General features: G+C 43.4%; 1 protein-coding gene across 1 annotated transcript in view; it reads left to right on the forward strand.

Annotated features, from left to right (window-relative positions):
• Positions 1–613: 613 nt before the first annotated feature.
• MRPS6 (mitochondrial ribosomal protein S6) overlaps positions 614–18,651 on the forward strand; it is a 90,760-nt gene continuing 72,722 nt past the window's right edge. The window contains exons 1-2 of the mRNA XM_048494073.1: positions 614–687; positions 1,391–1,541. Coding sequence (XP_048350030.1) covers positions 614–687; positions 1,391–1,541 — 225 coding nt within the window. The remainder of the gene's footprint in view (positions 688–1,390; positions 1,542–18,651) is intronic.

Below are 18,651 nucleotides of genomic sequence, written 5' to 3' on the forward strand. Positions count from 1 at the left end.
GCTGGGCCACTTTGATGGAAAGCGCAAAAGCATCCCGATATCCTGGCAAGCTTTGGAAGACATGTCGGCCAGCTCAGGGTTCCTTCCTGAGGCTCCGTGTGATCGGCTTCGCGGCACTCCAGCCGATGGAGAAGCAAGCTTCTCCTGGTGGCAAAGCTAGGAGTTAGCCCTGGGCTCTCGCTCGTTGTCAACCTGCCCCTCTTTGAGGGCCTCCCTGGGAGCCTCTGTTCACAAGAAACTCCAGCATAGGGCTCCCTTTGAGGCCTCTGGCCGGGATGCTAGAAAAAAAAAAATCCCTTTGGGTTGGCTGCCCGGCATGTGGGGACTTCTTCAAAAAACGCACTTTGTGGTGGCGCATTCTAGAGGCGTACCGGTAGAAGGGCTGGCCACCCGGCAGGACGATCTGATTGTTGGGGTTACTGAAGGCAATTTCAAAGCCGTAAAGCTGAGCTGGCCAAGTAGGGCGCCGCCGGAGGCGGCTGCCCTGCTAAAGCATTGCCGGCGGAACTCGCTCTCCCAGATCACAAATTGTGCAGGGCTCAGGAGCATGCGGAAGGTGGTCTTCCAGTCGTCCGGAATCCATTAAGTGATTCCCTTCGCGACCGCCTCTAGCATGCCCTCTCACATAGGGCTGGAAGTGATCTCCTACGTGCCGCTGGCAACCGCTATGGAGCTCAGTGAGGATGGGTAGTTATAGCTTAGGCTAGGGCGATGTACTCGACAACTCCGCCGAATCGACGCCACCTCTCCCCCTCAGTATCTGTGAAGGCGGGACGGGGCACAATGCAAGAATCTCACTGCACATCGCTCTTCCGTCAGGGTTTCACTCTTCTGCAGATGCGTGGCTACATACGTTCTGGCGTAGAGTTTTGAAACCACGCGCCATTACGATATGGCGCTGGCTGGAGGTGCAGTGGCTTCGAGAAAATGAAGGCGGGAGCAAGGTGGGAGGCGCGCTGAGCCGCTGGGAGAGTTTGAAATCTGGGTGAAGAGAGCGGGGAGGGGGGCAGAAGGAGGACAGGTAAGGTCCAATTTAGTGGATAGAGAAAAATTCCGGGGTTAGTGAAATTGAAGGTGAAAGATCGAAAGGAGGGCGGCCTACAGCAAGGGGAGCCATAGGGTCCCTGCAGGGTGTTTCTGATGTATGCGACAAAACATTTGTTCTCCACGCCAGTAGCAGGCAGCGTTACATTTTGCGGCGCTAGCCAGGGCTCTGTCGCGAAGAGTGCGCCTTTGATGTTTTCCTCAGAAAATCCTTAAGATTCAAATAGTCCCCCCCTCTGGGTACGCATGGACACCTGAGCTTCCAATCTCCCTCAAACCAATTTGCGTGCAGCTCCCTTCTCTTTACCGGGGACTCTCTGTTTCCGCATTTCGCTAACGCTTTCAGCCCGGCCAACGTGCTTGGTCACAGTAAAGCCCTGCTTTCCTGCAAGCTCCCCATACTTCCACCGGTGTTCCGGTCGGATCGAGAGTACGTCCTAGGATCTGGCGTGTCTCTGGATGCTGCCCGATCCAGAGGGACAGAAGCTGATGCAACGGTAGTCCCTGGATGCTGCCGATCCAGCCGGACTTGATATCGCGGCCCTTCCCCGAGGCGACACACGTGCGTGAGCAGGGTGGAGGTTCGAGGGATTCCCAGGTTTCAGCACCAACTCTCAAAGGCCAACCCCTGCAGGGTCAGCTACAAGCTAAGGAATAGGAAGCTAGACGCTGGGAGGAGGTTTCTGCATCCCATGGGCGGAGATGTCAGCAACAGGAAGCGTGCGGGTTTTCAAGTGATCCTGACAACTCTGCCCTGTGCTGGAGTCTCTCGCCGTGACCTTTTATTAGGGTTTCCATTGTAGGCGTGTAAAGGAGGTGGGTAGGGAGATGAGCGGGAGGAGACTGGGAAGACCTGGAGATCATCATGTGATGAATGATCCTGTTCACTGGCCATGGCTACGTCGCGGAGAGGGAGCGTGAAGCGTCTGAGCGCCTAATCCTCACCTGGGGGCAAGACCATTGTCTCCTGGCGCCCAGTGACTGAGCCAGAGCAGTTCATCAGCGACCCGGTGGACTCATAGGGGGGGATGAGGAGTAGGGGTCGCGATGCTACTCCAGCAAGCAGCCGTAGGGAGTCCATTAGGCAGTGCCAACTGCTCTCCGGTACCCACGGTGCTGCTGGGTCACGGCAAGTGTAATTCATCACTTCGCAATCTTTCTCAGTGGTATGGAAATAATAATAGAAAAAGCTTGCTCTGATCTACAAAGGGGGTGAAATAGGCACACCTTTCATAAAATGCTAAAATTTGCTTTTACCAACAGAATGCCAGAGAGCTGTAACCTTCAGTTATGGTTACTCATAACTGCACTGATATTCAGCATATATGACTCAGTTGCAAAAGTCTGCATTGATAGCTGTATGGTGCTAATGCTCTTGATGTGATTGCAAGGCATTAGAGCAGGGGTCTTCAAACTATGGCCCTCCAGATGTTCATGGACTACAATTCCCATCAGCCCCTGCCAGCATGGCCAAGTGGTAGGGCTCATGGGAATTGTAGTCTATGAACATCTGGAGGGCCATAGTTTGAAGACCCCTGCTTTAGAGGGTGGCCAAAAGAAAAGAAATCCAGTGGGGCTCCAAAGAATCATCCACACATGTGATCAATGGTACAGCTAGGGCTTGACCACAGAAACTGATGGCAGGTCCATGCAGGAGGTTTCCTGTTCTCCTGCCCACAACTGTAAATGGAGGTAGCAGACCCCAGGAAAAGGTTAAAAAAAATCAACCCAGGGCTTCTCATTCCCGGTACAACAATCACATAACTCTTGTGTCTCCTGACTGCTACAAAATTCCTAGAGATGTTGCTGTTGCTCAGTCTGAACATCCCACTGCTGAAAAGAAAATCACCCTTTTTACCACTAAACAGAGCCCTCCTTCCTGTCCGAGATGTTGACTGGCTCTTGGACTGAGCTCACACCCCTCTCTTGTGTACAATGTAAGGCCGAATACCACACAATTACAAACAGGCTGGTGCAGCATTATTATTGGAGCTGAATAGCTAGGTCAATGCAAGGCAGCATAGCCACTTGGGATAGAGGTGTTGAAATAACAAACACAAAGCAGCTGCATGTGATGAGTTACCTACTAGTCCTCCAGGTGGTTATGAAAAGATAATCACATACTATAATGATGGAAAAATCTATTAGCTCATCAACCCCCTGCCAGTACAACACAGCTTCCCACAGGAAATTTTCAAGCACTTTTTCCAGCCCAGTTCTAATTTAATCTCAATAGTCTTGACAATTACAATTCAAATCCCTTTCAGTGCATATTCTGCATGCTCCCTGTTCAAGGGAGGGCTCTGTGTAATATGTTTACTATGCTATGAGGACGATGCAAAGTTAAGCATATCTATGTTTAAAGGATCCACACTGGAAAGCAAGCCAGATTGTGATTGTAAACATTTGTATTAAGAGTAATCAATGGGGCTTAACTTCCAAGTGTAACATTCAGGATCAGCCTGCAGGACCACTCCCATCTGTTGAACTGATTAGAGCAGTTTTACAGATCTTGGGACAAACAGAAGTACCGAGTTTAAGTAATAGTACAATCACACAAATATAGCCTTTATCATACATAGATGATGTAGAGCCAGTAGGTGTCAACATATGAGTGCATTGTCTAATTGGCATCCATTGGGTCCATAAACTTGGTTAAATTCTAGATCAGTGGTCTCCAGCATTGTTAAACCTATAGTCCTTTCTAGAAAGTTTGGAAAGGGTAATAACCCTTACCACAAAATGGCTGCCATGAAGCAGCCAGTCTCAGGATATTGTGTGGATATAAGGAGAGGCATAAGAAAGACTAGATTAATATCCAACAGCACCTTAGAGACCAATAAGATTTTTAGGGTATAAACATCCAAGAATCAATGCTCCCTTCATCAGATACTTTTGTCAGATACAAGAGAGTTTTGATTCTTGACAGCTTATACTCTGAAAATCTTGTTGGTCTCTGAGGTGCTACTGGTCTTAAATGTAGCTCTTCTATTGCAGACCAACTTGACTGCTGTCCTGAGAGCAAAGTCTGTGACTATGGTCAAGCTGGGGCCCATGCAGTGGTGGGATTCAGGCTATTAGCACCTATTCGGTAGAACCGGTAGCTAATTTTTTTGTGTAGTTCAGTGAATGGTTGTAATCCCACCCCTGAGTCCTTTCGGAACCGGTTGTTAAATTATTTGAATCCTACCATTGGGCCCTATGATTCTCCTGCCTGAGGTAACCTTAGAACTCAGCTAGTAAGGAGTGAAATATCCCTTTCTTCCTCTTCCATGTTATTGCCAAGACTCAAGAAACATGCAGGCTCCAGGAAAGTTGTGTGGGTAAAATAGTTCTTTTTGGCTACCACATGATATTAAACATAGGATTTCAACAATGTGTGCATATCTGTGAATTAAACTGAACAATGCAGCAATGTGTGGACACCCCAGGGATTCGCATGCCAAGTACAGAAAGAGGTAAGGAATAATTCTCTCTCCTGCTCTCCCAGTATGCTGACTGATGCTGTGTCATCCAAACTGACTTGTAGTGATGCAGGACACAACACAAGCTTAATAACATACACAATTGTGCCTTTGTATATACTTCCTCATGTTTTGACATGCTCTCATCAAACTAATGAAAATATAATGGAAAAATTTGCCAACAAATTCTTTTTCAAGACAGTAAAAGATGAGGAACAACTATATTCCTTTGTATCATAATATTTGCAGACTCAGTGGATCTTAATTTATCCAATTTCTAGTTTGTGTTCCAATGTTATTGCTTTGTAAATGATGATCCTGTGGTCTGTGATTAATGGCTCCCTAAAATTTGCTATGAAATAACATTGCTAATAATTAAAAAGGATGTTTTTAAGTGGGGTTATTTTACCAGTGCCACAAACAGACCTCCTGTATACTCATGGATGCAGCATAAATTTTCCAGGGAAACAAACTGAGGGAAAAATCACCTGCATAGTCTCCCCTCTCTATAAGCAGGAAAATAGTATCATCCCCCCGCCCTTCACATGGTGCAATAGGCTTTTGGCTGCAGGAAGTTCCCTGCAAATTAGCATCCAGCTGGCGTTAATGGCTCTCAGCTGTGTTTCTGTTCATCAGCTCCTCCCAGATGACAGACACTCTCTGGGAAATGCCTTGCACCTCAACAACAGTAGCAAAATTAAACTACTGTCTGAGCTAAACCAATACAATCTTTAGAAATTCCAGTTAGGTGCATCACTTTAAATTACAGTGAAATAACTATCCAGATTCCATATGTGTATAATCTCAACTGTTAATTCTTATTATGTTCGGGTGAAAGCCAAAGGAAACCAGATGGCTTTTTCATTATGAATTGGCTGATCAAAGGTGGATCAAATGGTTCAACTTCCTCTTTTTATGAAAGAAATGTAGGCATATAAAGACTGAGAGGCTTAAAGTTCTAAGACTGATAATGATCCCTGCAGGTTGGCTTTTAACATTTTCAGTACCATTGATAAGAACATTTAGGATGATTGAACTGAAAAATAAATTCATAAAGAATCTGGATTGTCATCAAATATATTACTAGCATATTACAGCACTTGATATTTTCCTTATATAGAATTATTCATGGCAAAGATATTATCTAGGAATAGCAGCTGCAAAAATAGATATTCATGCAATCAGACAAACAACTGTAATATATGTAATTCAGCATCCTACCCATTTGTAGGAGAAACACGTAAAAGCTTTTTTCTTCTGAACTTCTCATTAAATAGGAATTCAAAGAGAGATTTCAATACAAATCTTTTTTAAATTAAAGAACTGAGACAGTTCAAGTCTTTTCATACATGTCTGAAATAACAAGGTGGAGAAATAATTAACATAAACAGTTAACGCCTGTTGTGCCCAAGCAGACTAGAGGCCTTACAATCTCTTCTGACTTTAACCAAGCCAGCCCCTGCAGCACTGCTTTGCCTTCATGTGTTGACTGTCTTATTCCTTTCTAAGGATTCCTTGTAATCCTAAAATAGTTATGTGTAATTTTGCCGAGAAGCTGCAGACCTCTTGAATTAAGCTTCCTGCTGCTTTATTCACTCGAGGATGATTATGCTTAAAAAAAACCTTACATGGAACAACTCAAAACTCTAGCTCCTAGTGGCATCAAGGTTACACCTGCAGTTCAAGTCCAAAGAGACAATGTCCTACTTTATAGGATTATTCTGAAAAAGAAATCAATTAAAACATATGAAGAAGAAGTTTAGATTTGTACCCCGCTTTTCTCAACTGTAAGGAGACTCACAGGGGCTTACAAACTCTTTTTCCCTTCTTCTCCCCTCAACAGGCACCTTGTGGGGTACTTGAGGCAGAGAGAGTTCTGAACAAACTGTGACTACCCCAAGGTCACCCAGCAGGGCTGAGAAAACAAACCTGGTTGTCCGAATCAGAGTCCACTGGTCTTAACCATGACACCATGCTGTGAAGATGCACAAAACATGAAGCTGCCTTATTCTGAATCAGGCCATCAGCCCATCAAAGTCAGTATTGTCTACTGGCTGTGGTTCTCAGAGTCTCATGCAGAGGTCTTTTGCATCATTTACTACTTGTTTTTTTCAAGTGGGGATGCCAATAACTGAATCTGAGGCCTTCTGCATACAAAGCAAATGCTCTACAACTGAGCCAACACAACTCCCTTGTATCTTGCCTCTTAGGAAACAGCAGCAGACCTTCCTACTGCAGATCCTTGTGTGTTAGGGATTTGCTTTCAAATATTTCTGATCCAAACATATATCCAAAACATACCTTATCAATTAAAAAAATATTAGGGTATATGGGTGGTATTTAGGATTTTTTGGGATACTGGTAAATAGGTCCAGAAATATATATTTTTTTGGATTTATATCCCCCCCTTTCTCTCCTGCAGGAGACTCAAAGGGGCTTACAATCTCCTTGCCCTTCCCCCCTCACAACAAACACCCTGTGAGGTAGGTGGGGTTGAGAGAGCTCCGAGAAGCTGTGACTAGCCCAAGGTCACCCAGCTGGCGTGTGTGGGAGTGTACAGGCTAATCTGAATTCCCCAGATAAGTCTCCACAGCTCAGGCGGCAGAGCTGGGAATCAAACCCGGTTCCTCCAGATTAGATACATGAGCTCTTGACCTCTTACGCCACTGCTGCTCCATGGGAAATATATAGAAGTATTTGAAGTCAGCATTTTAAGTCTCCTAAGACTCTTTTTAAAAAAGAATATTGAATTTCTATTCTATCCCTCCCATTTCAGGCTCAGGGTGGTTTGATTTTACAGTGTATCTTTGTCATCTTACACGTATGTGCTTACTAGGTTGGTTTGTCTTGGATTCTCTGGTTTGTAATTAGTTTTATATACTTGCAACAGTTTCCCTTGTTTAAACTGTTTTTTCTTGGATACTCTGATTTGATAATGGTGTAATGGCCAAACTGGCCTGCAGTTCTGCTGGGATCCTCTGAACTGATGTTCTATTAGGCTTGTTGTTTCTGTTTGCATTGGGGGGGCTTTTGGGTTGCTTGCTCTCGTGTGATTGAGTATTGATGTCTTTTTCCTGGTAAAAACAAGGAGTTTATCTCCCATAGGAAGCAGTGAAGACTAGTAGGATATCTGGGACACCTTGTTCAGGGGTCTGTAGAATTGGACACTTTGAGTCAGTCAGTTTGAAACTTGATGACTCTTAGGACTAGCTTCCCTGCATTTGTGGTATTGCCTGTTTAAAAACTGTCACTCCAGCCCTTTGAAAATTTTCCCATAGGGAGTAATGGATCCAAATAATTTGGCAATTCTCAAACAAATCCCAATCCAAACACCAAACAGGATATAAATAATTCAGAATACTGATGTCTATGCTCTGAAATCCAAATCTGAAAAGTACATTTTTTTCAACTGCACATTCCTATTGTGTGTGCATAAGCAATATCACTATGTTATATGTTATAGTTTCCTTCATACTTCCTCCAGGGAGCTTATGGCAGTATATATAGTTCTTCTTTTTTTCCATTTCATCCTTACAACAGCCATTATGTCAGCTAGAAGAATGACTGGCCCAAAGTCTCCCAGTGATCCTGGTGGATGAGACCTGAACCCTGAAACTGACTGTCAGTTCTGCATTACTTCTTTGAATTCTGGTTTGTGTCACAGTATAAATTATAGGAATGGGTGCAAACCTAGTTGTTGATGTCCTCAAAGAATTCTAGGAGAGTGATGATCTAGACCAGGGGTAGGGAACCTGCGGCTCTCCAGATGTTCAGGAACTACAATTCCCATCAGCCCCTTTCAGCATGGCCAATTGGCCATGCTGAAAGGGGCTGATGGGAATTGTAGTTCCTGAACATCTGGAGAGCCGCAGGTTCCCTACCCCTGGTCTAGACATTCCTCTGCAGAAGCCATGCTGATTCTCTCTCAGCAAGACTTGGTCTTCTATACTTTTAAAAATTCTGTTCTTAATCCTGTTTTCCACTTTGCCTAACACAATTTTTAAAATATTAGGTCAGTCATTTCCTTGATCTTTCTCTTTTTGCAAAACCAGAATTAAATCCTGAGCCCTCCGGGGGAGGGCGGTCTATAAACCTAATAAATAAATAAATAAATAAATAAATAAATAAATAAATAAATAAATAAATAAATAAATTACTTCCATAACTATTCACCAGTGCTAAAAACTGCAACAAATTGTACAAGGGTTGTTGCTCAATGACACTAGCCCAACTCACATTTCACACAGAAATCTCAGTGGCAATGGAGGCATTCGCTTGAGAAAGATTCCTCTTTTTCCCAGCGATCATACTTGGAATTCTAGAAAAATGCTGTGCTTCCCTGATAGAAGCACTTTCTTAAAGAACCAGGCTCTTGCACAACAAATCAGTATTTGTTTTTGTTGGTCCATAAACAGAACACACTTGAATGAAGTACGATAATATCTAAAAGTCTCCAGAAAAAAGCAGAAGGGCATGGAAAATAGAGATGAAGTTATATAAATATACCATTTACTGTAATAAAAACATCCATCCTTAGTGGTGAGAGTACAGAGAAGCAAATACTTTCAATGATGATATTACTTTTGATCGCATTTTTGTAATAAACTATACTTTTAAATTTATTTTAACTAGAGTTCTAAATCTCCTTAAAGGCCCTTAGGGCCAAGGATGGGTTTAAAATGAAAATAAATGTAACTTCACAGAGTAACAGTGAAAAATTTCAGAAAACGAATGAAGTCATGAGAACGGTATGGTTCATTCTGTTCCACGTCTGGTCTTCTGGGGAGAGCCTCACTTCCAAAAATGTCTAATGGGATTCTTCCCTGTTTTTTCTTACACTTCACCTTATTGTATTCATTTGGTGATGTCAGACTTCAGACATAAGATTTGGATATGTAAAGATTCAACCTTTAATTTTGATTGTCTAGTAGCTCTTGGAAGGGAAAACCGTTTATTCTGATTTTTTTCTGAATATTTTACTGTTGGAAATTATTGATTTGTACATCTCTTCCATCTCCTGCTGCTTCATAGATCACTCCTGCTTCATGTATCTTCCTATCCTATCAGAAATAAACTGTTAAAGAATAAATGGGAAGTATTTAACACAGTGCAGGCACAAAGGCAACTTGCAGCCATGGATAATCCTGTCTTCCCTCTCCTCCAGTACCTTCCAAAGCTGATGCTAGAGCTAGCAGGACCCACATGGACAAAAAGCCATTTGGCTGGCAGGAGGGAGCTACTGTGAAGAAGGAGAACCAGAAGAAAGTACCCCATCCTTCTCTTCCACTAGTGGTGTTTCTGTTGAAAAGAAAGGCTTTGTTAGGACAAGAAAGTGGTATGGGTGATTTAGTCCATCGTTTTCTCCTCACTGCAGCCTCTGTGCAGCTGCTATGTATTATGTTAGCATAATATAGTCATAGTTCTATGAAATGGCACTACAGTAGTTGTAGAACCAAACTCCAAAACAGCAAAAATGACAGGTGCCTAGCAAGTTCGGTAAATTTACTGCCTTCTGCCAACAGCAACACTATATGGCTGCCTCATACAGTATGACTAACACACCTGTCTCGTGAAGAGTGACCTTTGGCTATTCAGGTAATTCAGATGTATGTTTATCCTTGTCATGAGTCCCAGTCTGGTATCCATTGTCCTGTGTTATTAAACTCCCACAACGTGCAATTCCTTCGGTACAGCTTCTCTAGCAAGGGTGAGGAGGGAGGTCAGCCAGTAACAAAGCCCTACAAAACAGAATAGGTGGTCGGTGCTCCATGAAGGGTCCCTTGATTGGTTTAGTAGCATCTAGAGCAGGAAAAGAGAACCTATCCCATGTAAAGGGGTTTGATCATAGACAGAACAATAAAACCCTGGAAAAAATGTATTTATCTTTTCCAGGAGTAAGGAAGGGAAGAGGAGGTCCTTTGCCAGCTAGGACCACATCAGAATGATGGAACGCAGGATCTGTAAGCTAGGGAAGCAGTTTATTCAGGTTGTAGTAGTTTTTGTTTTTGTGCTGTTTTATCTGTTCTGCATTCTCCTGTGTGCATAAAATCCTGCCATTGTTTTTGTTTCTCCCTTGCAAGTAATCACATTCATATTCCCTTCTTTTTAGATCTGAATTGGCCCATGATGCCCGAATTCCTACTGAAAATGTAATCTAGATACAACCAAGTTTCAAATTGGCACCTTTTCATCCAGGTTCCAACATCCTCACTGCAGCATGTTTCTAGTGGAGACATCTAGGCCTGCCCCTTGGTGGTGGTGGTGGGGAAGGTGCTGTCAGGGGTGCAATTATTAAACTAGCAGCACCAAGATTTCAGAGTGACTTTAGGAGACCCTCCTGATGATACAACCCAGGTTTGGTGAAGTTTGGTTCATGGGGGCCAAAGTTATGGACCCTCAAATGTGTAGCCCCCGTCTCCTATTAGCTCCCATTGGAGTGTTTTTTCAAAAAGTTGCATATACAAGCAGGTCCAGGAAAATCCCGTGATGGGGGGGGTGGGGGATGCTAAAAACAGGACTGATCTGTGTTCCACTGTTCCACTGTTCGGCTGTGAGGAGATCTTGAGGGAACCTGGATATTTTGGGTAACTATCCCAGGATTAATCGCCAGTGAGGATATCACCTATGTTAAATTAGTATGTGAAAATGGATCAAATTGATATTGTCTTGCCACTATACATCACTGCACTCTAGTTGCAGAAACTGCAAGAGGAATGCGGTTTATTCTAGCATAAGTAGAGCCTAATGCATTCTATTTAGAGAGGCGAATGAGACAAGAAGCCTTCAGACTAGTCCAAGATGGATATTCCAACTGCAAGAAGTGATCCCAGTAATTAGTACAAGAATGCCTGATGATATAGTCTAAGATCAAGGAAACCAAATCTCCCTTCATTAAATGGAGATATATCAGGAATTAGCTTGCTAAAATTTAGCATAATTGTGTGCATAATATCTCTAAGAATCAGTGATCTAACATAAGTAATGACATCTGGGCACCACCAAAAATGCCTAGTAGGCAAATATATTGTCTGTGATATATTGTCTGCTAGTGGCATCAACTCAAGAGTTTGTCCAATTGATGGAATATCCTGACAAGTCTCCAAAGGTATCAATCATACTTATTAATGCAGGAATGGAAGACTGAGGTGCTGAAATAAATAATAAAAGATCATCTACATAAAGGATAATTTTAAATTCCAATGAATTATATATAAAGCCATGAATATTATTTTTTGTCTAATGGCAAAGCTAGAGTTTCTAGACATAAATAAAAAATGCAGAGAAACAGGACAACTTTTAGTACCCCTCTCAAGCAGGAATGATTTGGAAAATATACTACAGGTTAACATCTTGATCTGGGATAAAAATTAAAAATCTAATTCCCTTCAAAAATTCAGAAGGAAAAACAAATTTGGCCAATGTAGCAGATAACTTTCCAGTAGATTTTGCCAAAAGCTTTTTCAGCATCAAGTGAAAAAATAAAATTTGATCAGATTTCTTTCTATTTAACGCAATCAGATCAGTGACCACCTCTAAGACTGTCAGAGTTTTCCTACCTGAGTTTTGATACACATTGGGCTATCATTCTATTTATACATTATTTCCCCTGTAATCCAGGGGGGGGGGAAATCATTGTTAAGACTTAGATTTAAAAAGGACTTCTGCTTTATTTTTTGAGAACCAATGGTTGAACTTAAAGAACTCAGACAAAAACAAATAAGTAGGTCATTCTAACTACCTGTGTTCATTTATGATTTTTGATCTGTTATATTGTTTTATCTAAATTATTTTCTCTATTAGCCCATAAAGTGACTGTATTGCTTACTTTACAATTATGGCTGTTTTTTTAACTAGTAGAAAGTGTACAGTTCTTCAAGTGTTATCTGAAAAGATCCAAACATATGTGTGTTCAATTTCTTTCTTGTATGGCTGTGACAAATAGAATTTCATGAAGTCTGGATTAAGCAAACAAACTGCAGACATGCACAATTCCTCTGCTTCCTCTAAAGTACCTGTTTGTTTTGATAATTTTCTGTGGTTCTCTTGTTTTCTTTACAAATACTTAACTTAATAAAACTATGTGGAGAAAGCAGGGACGTAGGTATAGATTTTTTATGGGGGGTTCAGGGGTGGGGCCACACCCCCACCTGCCCCTAGGGCATGGTCATGCCTCCCCAAGCCCCGCCCCTGGCCTAGTGTTTGTAAAAGCAGCTCTCCGATGTCGGGGATAGCAGACTCCCCTGTCCTGTCCTGCCCTCCCCTGCCCCTCCCCTCTGGGCAGAGGCATAGAGGGAAAATGGAGCCTGGTGCAAATCTGAGTTTTGGACCCCCCCGCCCCGGTAGCCGCTGTGATGCTGGAATCCACCCCCAAACAGCATCACTTCCAATGGTGTTTAAACTAGAGAGCCCAAATTCTCTTTTTAAATCCAATCTTAAAGGGGAGAATCTGGGGGGTCCTTAGTTAAGACAACTGATTGAAAGTGGGATGTTGTTTCCTAAGAATTAATTATCCCCAACCCTGAAACAGCATCACTTTCTAATGGCGTAGTGGTTAAGAGCAGGTGCATCTCTGAATCTGGAGGGAACCCGGGTTGCGATTCCCTGCCTCCCCTGAGTTGCCACTCTTTGGAGCTGTGGAAGCTTATCTGGGAATCTCAGATTAGCCTGTGCACTCCACACATGCCCACACAAAGCTGGGGTGATCTTTTGGGCTAGTCATGCAGTTCTTTGGAGCCTCCTCTAGGCCTCTAACACCCACCTCTACAGGGTGCTTTGTTGTGAGGGAGCAAGGGGCAAGAGGAGATTGTAAGTCCCTTTGGAGTCTCCTACAGGAGAGAAGGGGGGGTATAAATCCAAACTCCTCTTCCTTCTTCTAAACTAGGGACCTCAGATTCTCCCTTAAAGTCCATGCACCAAGGGGGGTGGGATTTAAAAGGAGAATCTGGGGAAATTTAGGGGTTGCCTGCTTTCCAGGGTTACAGTTAATCTAGAGAGTACCACCAAACTCTCAGAATTGTGGCATCTTTAGGAGTCTCTCCTAATGAGTACCAACTCCAGGTTTTATTGAAGTTTGAGTTCAGGGGTCCAAAGTTAACGGATCCCTGTGCAAGGTGTAGCCCCCATCCCTCCTATTTGCTCCCTACTGGGAAAAAACAACAATGGGGGGATGGGGCAACAACCCTTTGGGGAAGTCCAGGAGGTAGCTTTGAACTCCTTTGGACCGATAAAACTTCTAAAAAACCTAGTAAGTGGTATCAACAAGAGACTCCTCCCACAATAAGTATCAGGTTTGGCTCCTAAGAAGCTTTGGTTCCAGGGGTGTCTCAAAGTTATGGATCCTCAAAGCAAGATGTAGCCTCTCATCTTCCTATTGTAGCTCCCATTGAAAACAATGGGAGGATGGGTAGCCGCCCTTTACAGAGTCAAGTAGCTTTGGACCCCCTGGACCAAATCCTTCAACAAAACCTGTAGTGCAATGTATCATCAGGAGGAGTCCCCAAGTAATCCCCTGAAAGTTTGGTGCTGCTAGCCCAAATGCACCCCCTGCAGGCCAAGAATTGAAAAAGCACTAAAATGTTTTTAAAACCCACAAACGGAGGGGCGGAGCTTTGGACATGAATGGGGGGGGGGGTTCAAACCCAAGGAAACCCCCCCTTACCTACGTCCATGGGAGAAAGACTGTAACTAGAAAAAGCAGGGGAAGGTGGATTGGGGAACCTCCATGAAGTTCAATGAAATCTGTACTTGGGTATATACTCATGACAATTAGCCTGGCATGAAAAGGCACCAATCAGTTTACATCAACAATTGGTTTATTCTGAAGTGCACCCAGATTGCTTCACTTATAAATACAATAAGACGGCCAAAAAGAGGTCACGGTACCCTCTCCACTGCAGCCAACATAACACCTTGGGAAGGAGGAAAAGAATGGACACCATTCTAAAAACACCAACCAGTTGTCTCCATAGCCAAAAAGGTAGGAACTTAGCAGCCAACTGGATGTTGTGATTAGAAGGGTATTCTTTTTCTGTTGAAGTTTATGAGTAATATCTGTTCAAGATCATTACAGGGCCAGTTCCAGGTTTTGGGGAACCTTGTGCAGGCAGACAATGATCATTACTCCATGTCTCCACTCCACTTTATACCAGCTTACCTATGGCAAATCTTTGTGGGAAAAGTTAGTTTTTTTTGAACATAAGGTTTTCATCTTTGGTAAAATGTATTATTATGCGATCACAGGATGGAAACAAGTCCTGATTAAAGATCAGATTCTTTTCTGAATTCTGCGTCTCCCTTACTCTGCTCTCACTCAACCATTTTTCTCTTTGGCACTGGTGAAGCCACGACTGTGAAAGAGTGGCAGTTTCTCACTGGTACTTTGGCAGCATTGCACACCACTGTACATTTGTTTCTCAGAGTAGCAGTACACTGTGCTGATTCAGGTGAAGTGAGAAGCAGTCTTATCTCACCCAAAAGTTATGTTGATATATGATACCATCTTTCCTCCTCCCCCCACCCCAATTTAATGGTGTTGCTACACTGAATCTTATTTCTACTAGTTTCTTACTTTTTAATTGCTTTCTCCTTTGTTGATCAGAGTACATATATTTGAGACTACATTATGCTAGTATTAACCAATAGCCGATAACCTAATAGGACCACAGGATTGTTTCACAAAGCTGCTGCTTTTCAAGTTATTTTCTTTTTACTGCTTCTCTGAAACACTTGTGCACAGAACCTTTCCCAGTTAGTTTTTGTGGGATTCTGATAACAGCTTTAAAGATAAACAATCAACAGCCTTTGCCTGATGCCATTTTCCTTTGGTTGCCCATGGGATAGTATCTGGATAACTGAGAGGCTTGGGCGCCTGGAGTAGCTGGAACAGTTTGGCCATGCCCCGAGCCAGAGGCTGAGTGGGAATTTTGTAGTTCCCTGAACATCTGAGAGCCGCACTTGAGGTTCCCCTACCCTGGTCTTGGAGGCATTACCTATAGCTTTGAGTGCCCCTCTCTACGAGCTTCCTTTCCTAGACCAGGGTAGAGACCTCCAGGCAGCTCTCCAGATGTTCAGGAACTACAATTCCCATCAGTCCCTCTTCAGCATGGCCAATTGGCCATGCTGGCAAGGGCTGATGGAAGTGTAGTCCTTCACTTTGGAACATCTGAGAGAGCCTGAGGTTCAGGTTCCTACTCCCCTGGTCCTAGATACACTATCTAGTTGCCTTGCAGCTGGATTTGTACCTCTGCTCCGCTGAGCCATTACTACCCAGCTTTCCAGTGCTATTGGGAGGAGAGAAAACTGGGAGGGAGCTGGCTCATAATCCAAGTTTCTATAGGGAGTCTGCAGAGAAAAAAGTGGCCCATGCAAAGAAGCTACACACAATGTGCTTAGTAGCAGTGAAGCTCTACCCAGAAGAACTGGCTTAGAGTGGTTCTACAGGGGAAAGAAAGCAGAAAGAAAGAAAGAGTAAAGGAGGTGCACTCTGTAGGGTCCGGCATGGGATACATGGACAGAGAAAAAGGAAAGGGGTTCAGGTGTAAGATGAAGATGAAGAACTGTGGTTCCCTTCCCAGTATGATGAAACAAAGCCAGTTTGGCTTCTAGAGCATCAAACACCGGCTTTCCCAACTCTTATGAGAGAGGCTTTGCTGTAGTCTTTGCTGAAAACAGGTAAACAGCAAAACCTGACACAAAATACTTTTTTCAGGTATGGGTACATGTTATTTTCTATGTGTCTTCTAACAGCTGAGTTGCACAATATATAAGCATTTTTTCACCATCTGGCTAAGTGGATTTATGACAATCTTAGGAAGATCATTTATGAGGGACAAACATAATAAGTATAGCCCTTGTCAGTAACAATCACAAAATATCAACTGCAGCAATTCCTTTGTCAGATGGGACAAAATTCTCTTTCTGTCAATGGGCTCTTAATATAATCACATTACTGAATTTAAATACGTTTGTCTTTTTTGTCCCAACCTGACCTAAGATTGGTTTTCATATGAACTAGCTTGCACATGTGATGATTGCAGATTAATTTATTTCACAGCATTTATGGCTTAAGAAAAGACTGGGGAAAATTTTGTCTCAGATCCTTCTGCCATTACTTGGCCATAGACAAGTTAGAAATATGTTGGAAGGATGCAATCTATATGTATATATGAATGTATGGATGGATTTAAAATGTTCCCTCACTCATCCAATGTTCAAAATGGCTTACAACATAGTTAATTACAATAAAAGGACAGCACCACAGAGAACACATTATAGTAATCTAGTCTTAAGCTTATGAAAGCATGGATCAACATAATTAAACCAGCTGGAAAGGAAAGGTAACTTTTAAACTGTGTGTGGATACTAAAACGCAATCCTGACAACTACACCAACCTGATTTCAAAAGCAAGGCTGGGTTTAAGAGCATTCCCAGATCTTTAACCAAGTTTGATGGTGATCAGATGAGGTATAGTGGGTAAATCTTGGTATTGTGATTGAAGTGTTGGCTTGGGATCTGTGTATGTATGCGCCACTAAGTCAAAGCTGACTTATGGTGACTTCAAAGGGTGTTAAAGGCAAGAGATGTTTGAAGATGGTTTGTTCTTGCCTACTTCCACATGGGCTGAGAGAGTTTTGAGAGAACTGAGACTAGTCCAGAAGTAGGGAACCTGCGGCTCTCCAGATGTTCAGGAACTACAATTCCCATCAGCCTCTGTCAGCATGGCCAATTGGCCATGCTGGTAGGGGCTGATGGGAATTGTAGTTCCTGAACATCTGGAGAGCCGCAGGTTCCCTACCCCTGGACTAGTCCAAGGTCACCCAGCAGGCTTCAAGTAGAGGCATGTGGAATCAAACTCAGTTTCCCAGATTAGAGTCCACCACTCTTAACTCCTACAAGAAATTGGCTCTCCCTGGGATCTTGGAGACCCCAAATCTGTACTTTGACCCAGGAGCTTGTTAAGTGATCTCCAGTCAAACACTCTTAGCCTAACCAACCTCCCAGGATTGTTGTGAGGGTAAAAGGAAGGAGGATGTACACAATCCTGAGTATCTTGGAGGAATAGATGAATAAAGTAAACAAACACTAAATGCATAAAATGATAACCTTATACCATCTAATCATTGCAGATGGACTTCCTGTATAGAACATCAACTTTCTCAGCCAGCACCATCACTGCATTCGGTGGTAAAGTGTTCCATTTCAACCTCTTGAGCATGGCATCCAGGTACTAGTTCAGTACAGGGGCTGAAGCATATATTTGTTAAATAATTGTCTAGATAGATGTCACAATCATACTGATGATACCAAACTCTAGCTTCTGAATAATCTTCCTTAAAGGTCATACAGTGGTGTTGTAGTGGTCAGAGTGCCCTCACTTAGATGGTCCAGACTAGCCTGACTTCAACAGATCTCCGAAGTGTTGGCTCTGGTTAGTACTTGGACTCCCCAAACTAGTCCACAAGCAGTCTAATAAGATGAATGATATTCTATATCAAAAGATCTAATAAAACAATAGGAAAATTTCCAGGACTTGCTTTGTAGGGGTGAGCCCGCGAACCCGGCAGAACCGTAGAAGGAGCGCTAGGCATACCGGTGCCGGCTACGGCCTTCCGGGCGCACATGCTCCCCCAACCCCCGCTCCCCCATGAGTCACAGGTCATGAACTGCCTGACTCGCGGTCACCAGGTGTCCCACACAAAGGGACACAAAGGCTCCTGCCCTCAGGTGAAGATTAGGCCCAGACATGGATGCTTCCTCCCGCACGTAGCAGCCCGATGAGATCATGCATCACATGATGATCTCCCGCTCTCCCAATCTCCCAACCTCCCGTTCTCCCGCCTGCCCGACCCCTTTTACACGCCCCCATTGAAACCCTAATAAAAGGTGTGAGGGGCGAGCGCACGGCAGAGTTGCCAGGATCACGGGATCCCGCGCTTCCTGCTTGCTGGCTCTCTCCACCAGATGAAATCTCCGCGTGTCGTCTCTTCCCTGGGACTTCGTGGGTATGACTACATTGCTTGCAGTTGGAGACCATCTACCTTGGCAGCTAAAACCATCTCTGTTCCAGATCCAGACTGAAGAAGATGAAGAGAAGAGGTATCATTCAGGAATGCCCAGAGAACATCTGTTAAAAAGATTATAGTC

The sequence above is a fragment of the Sphaerodactylus townsendi genome, linkage group LG04, assembly GCF_021028975.2.
Source record: "Sphaerodactylus townsendi isolate TG3544 linkage group LG04, MPM_Stown_v2.3, whole genome shotgun sequence".
Taxonomy (NCBI): domain Eukaryota; kingdom Metazoa; phylum Chordata; class Lepidosauria; order Squamata; family Sphaerodactylidae; genus Sphaerodactylus; species Sphaerodactylus townsendi.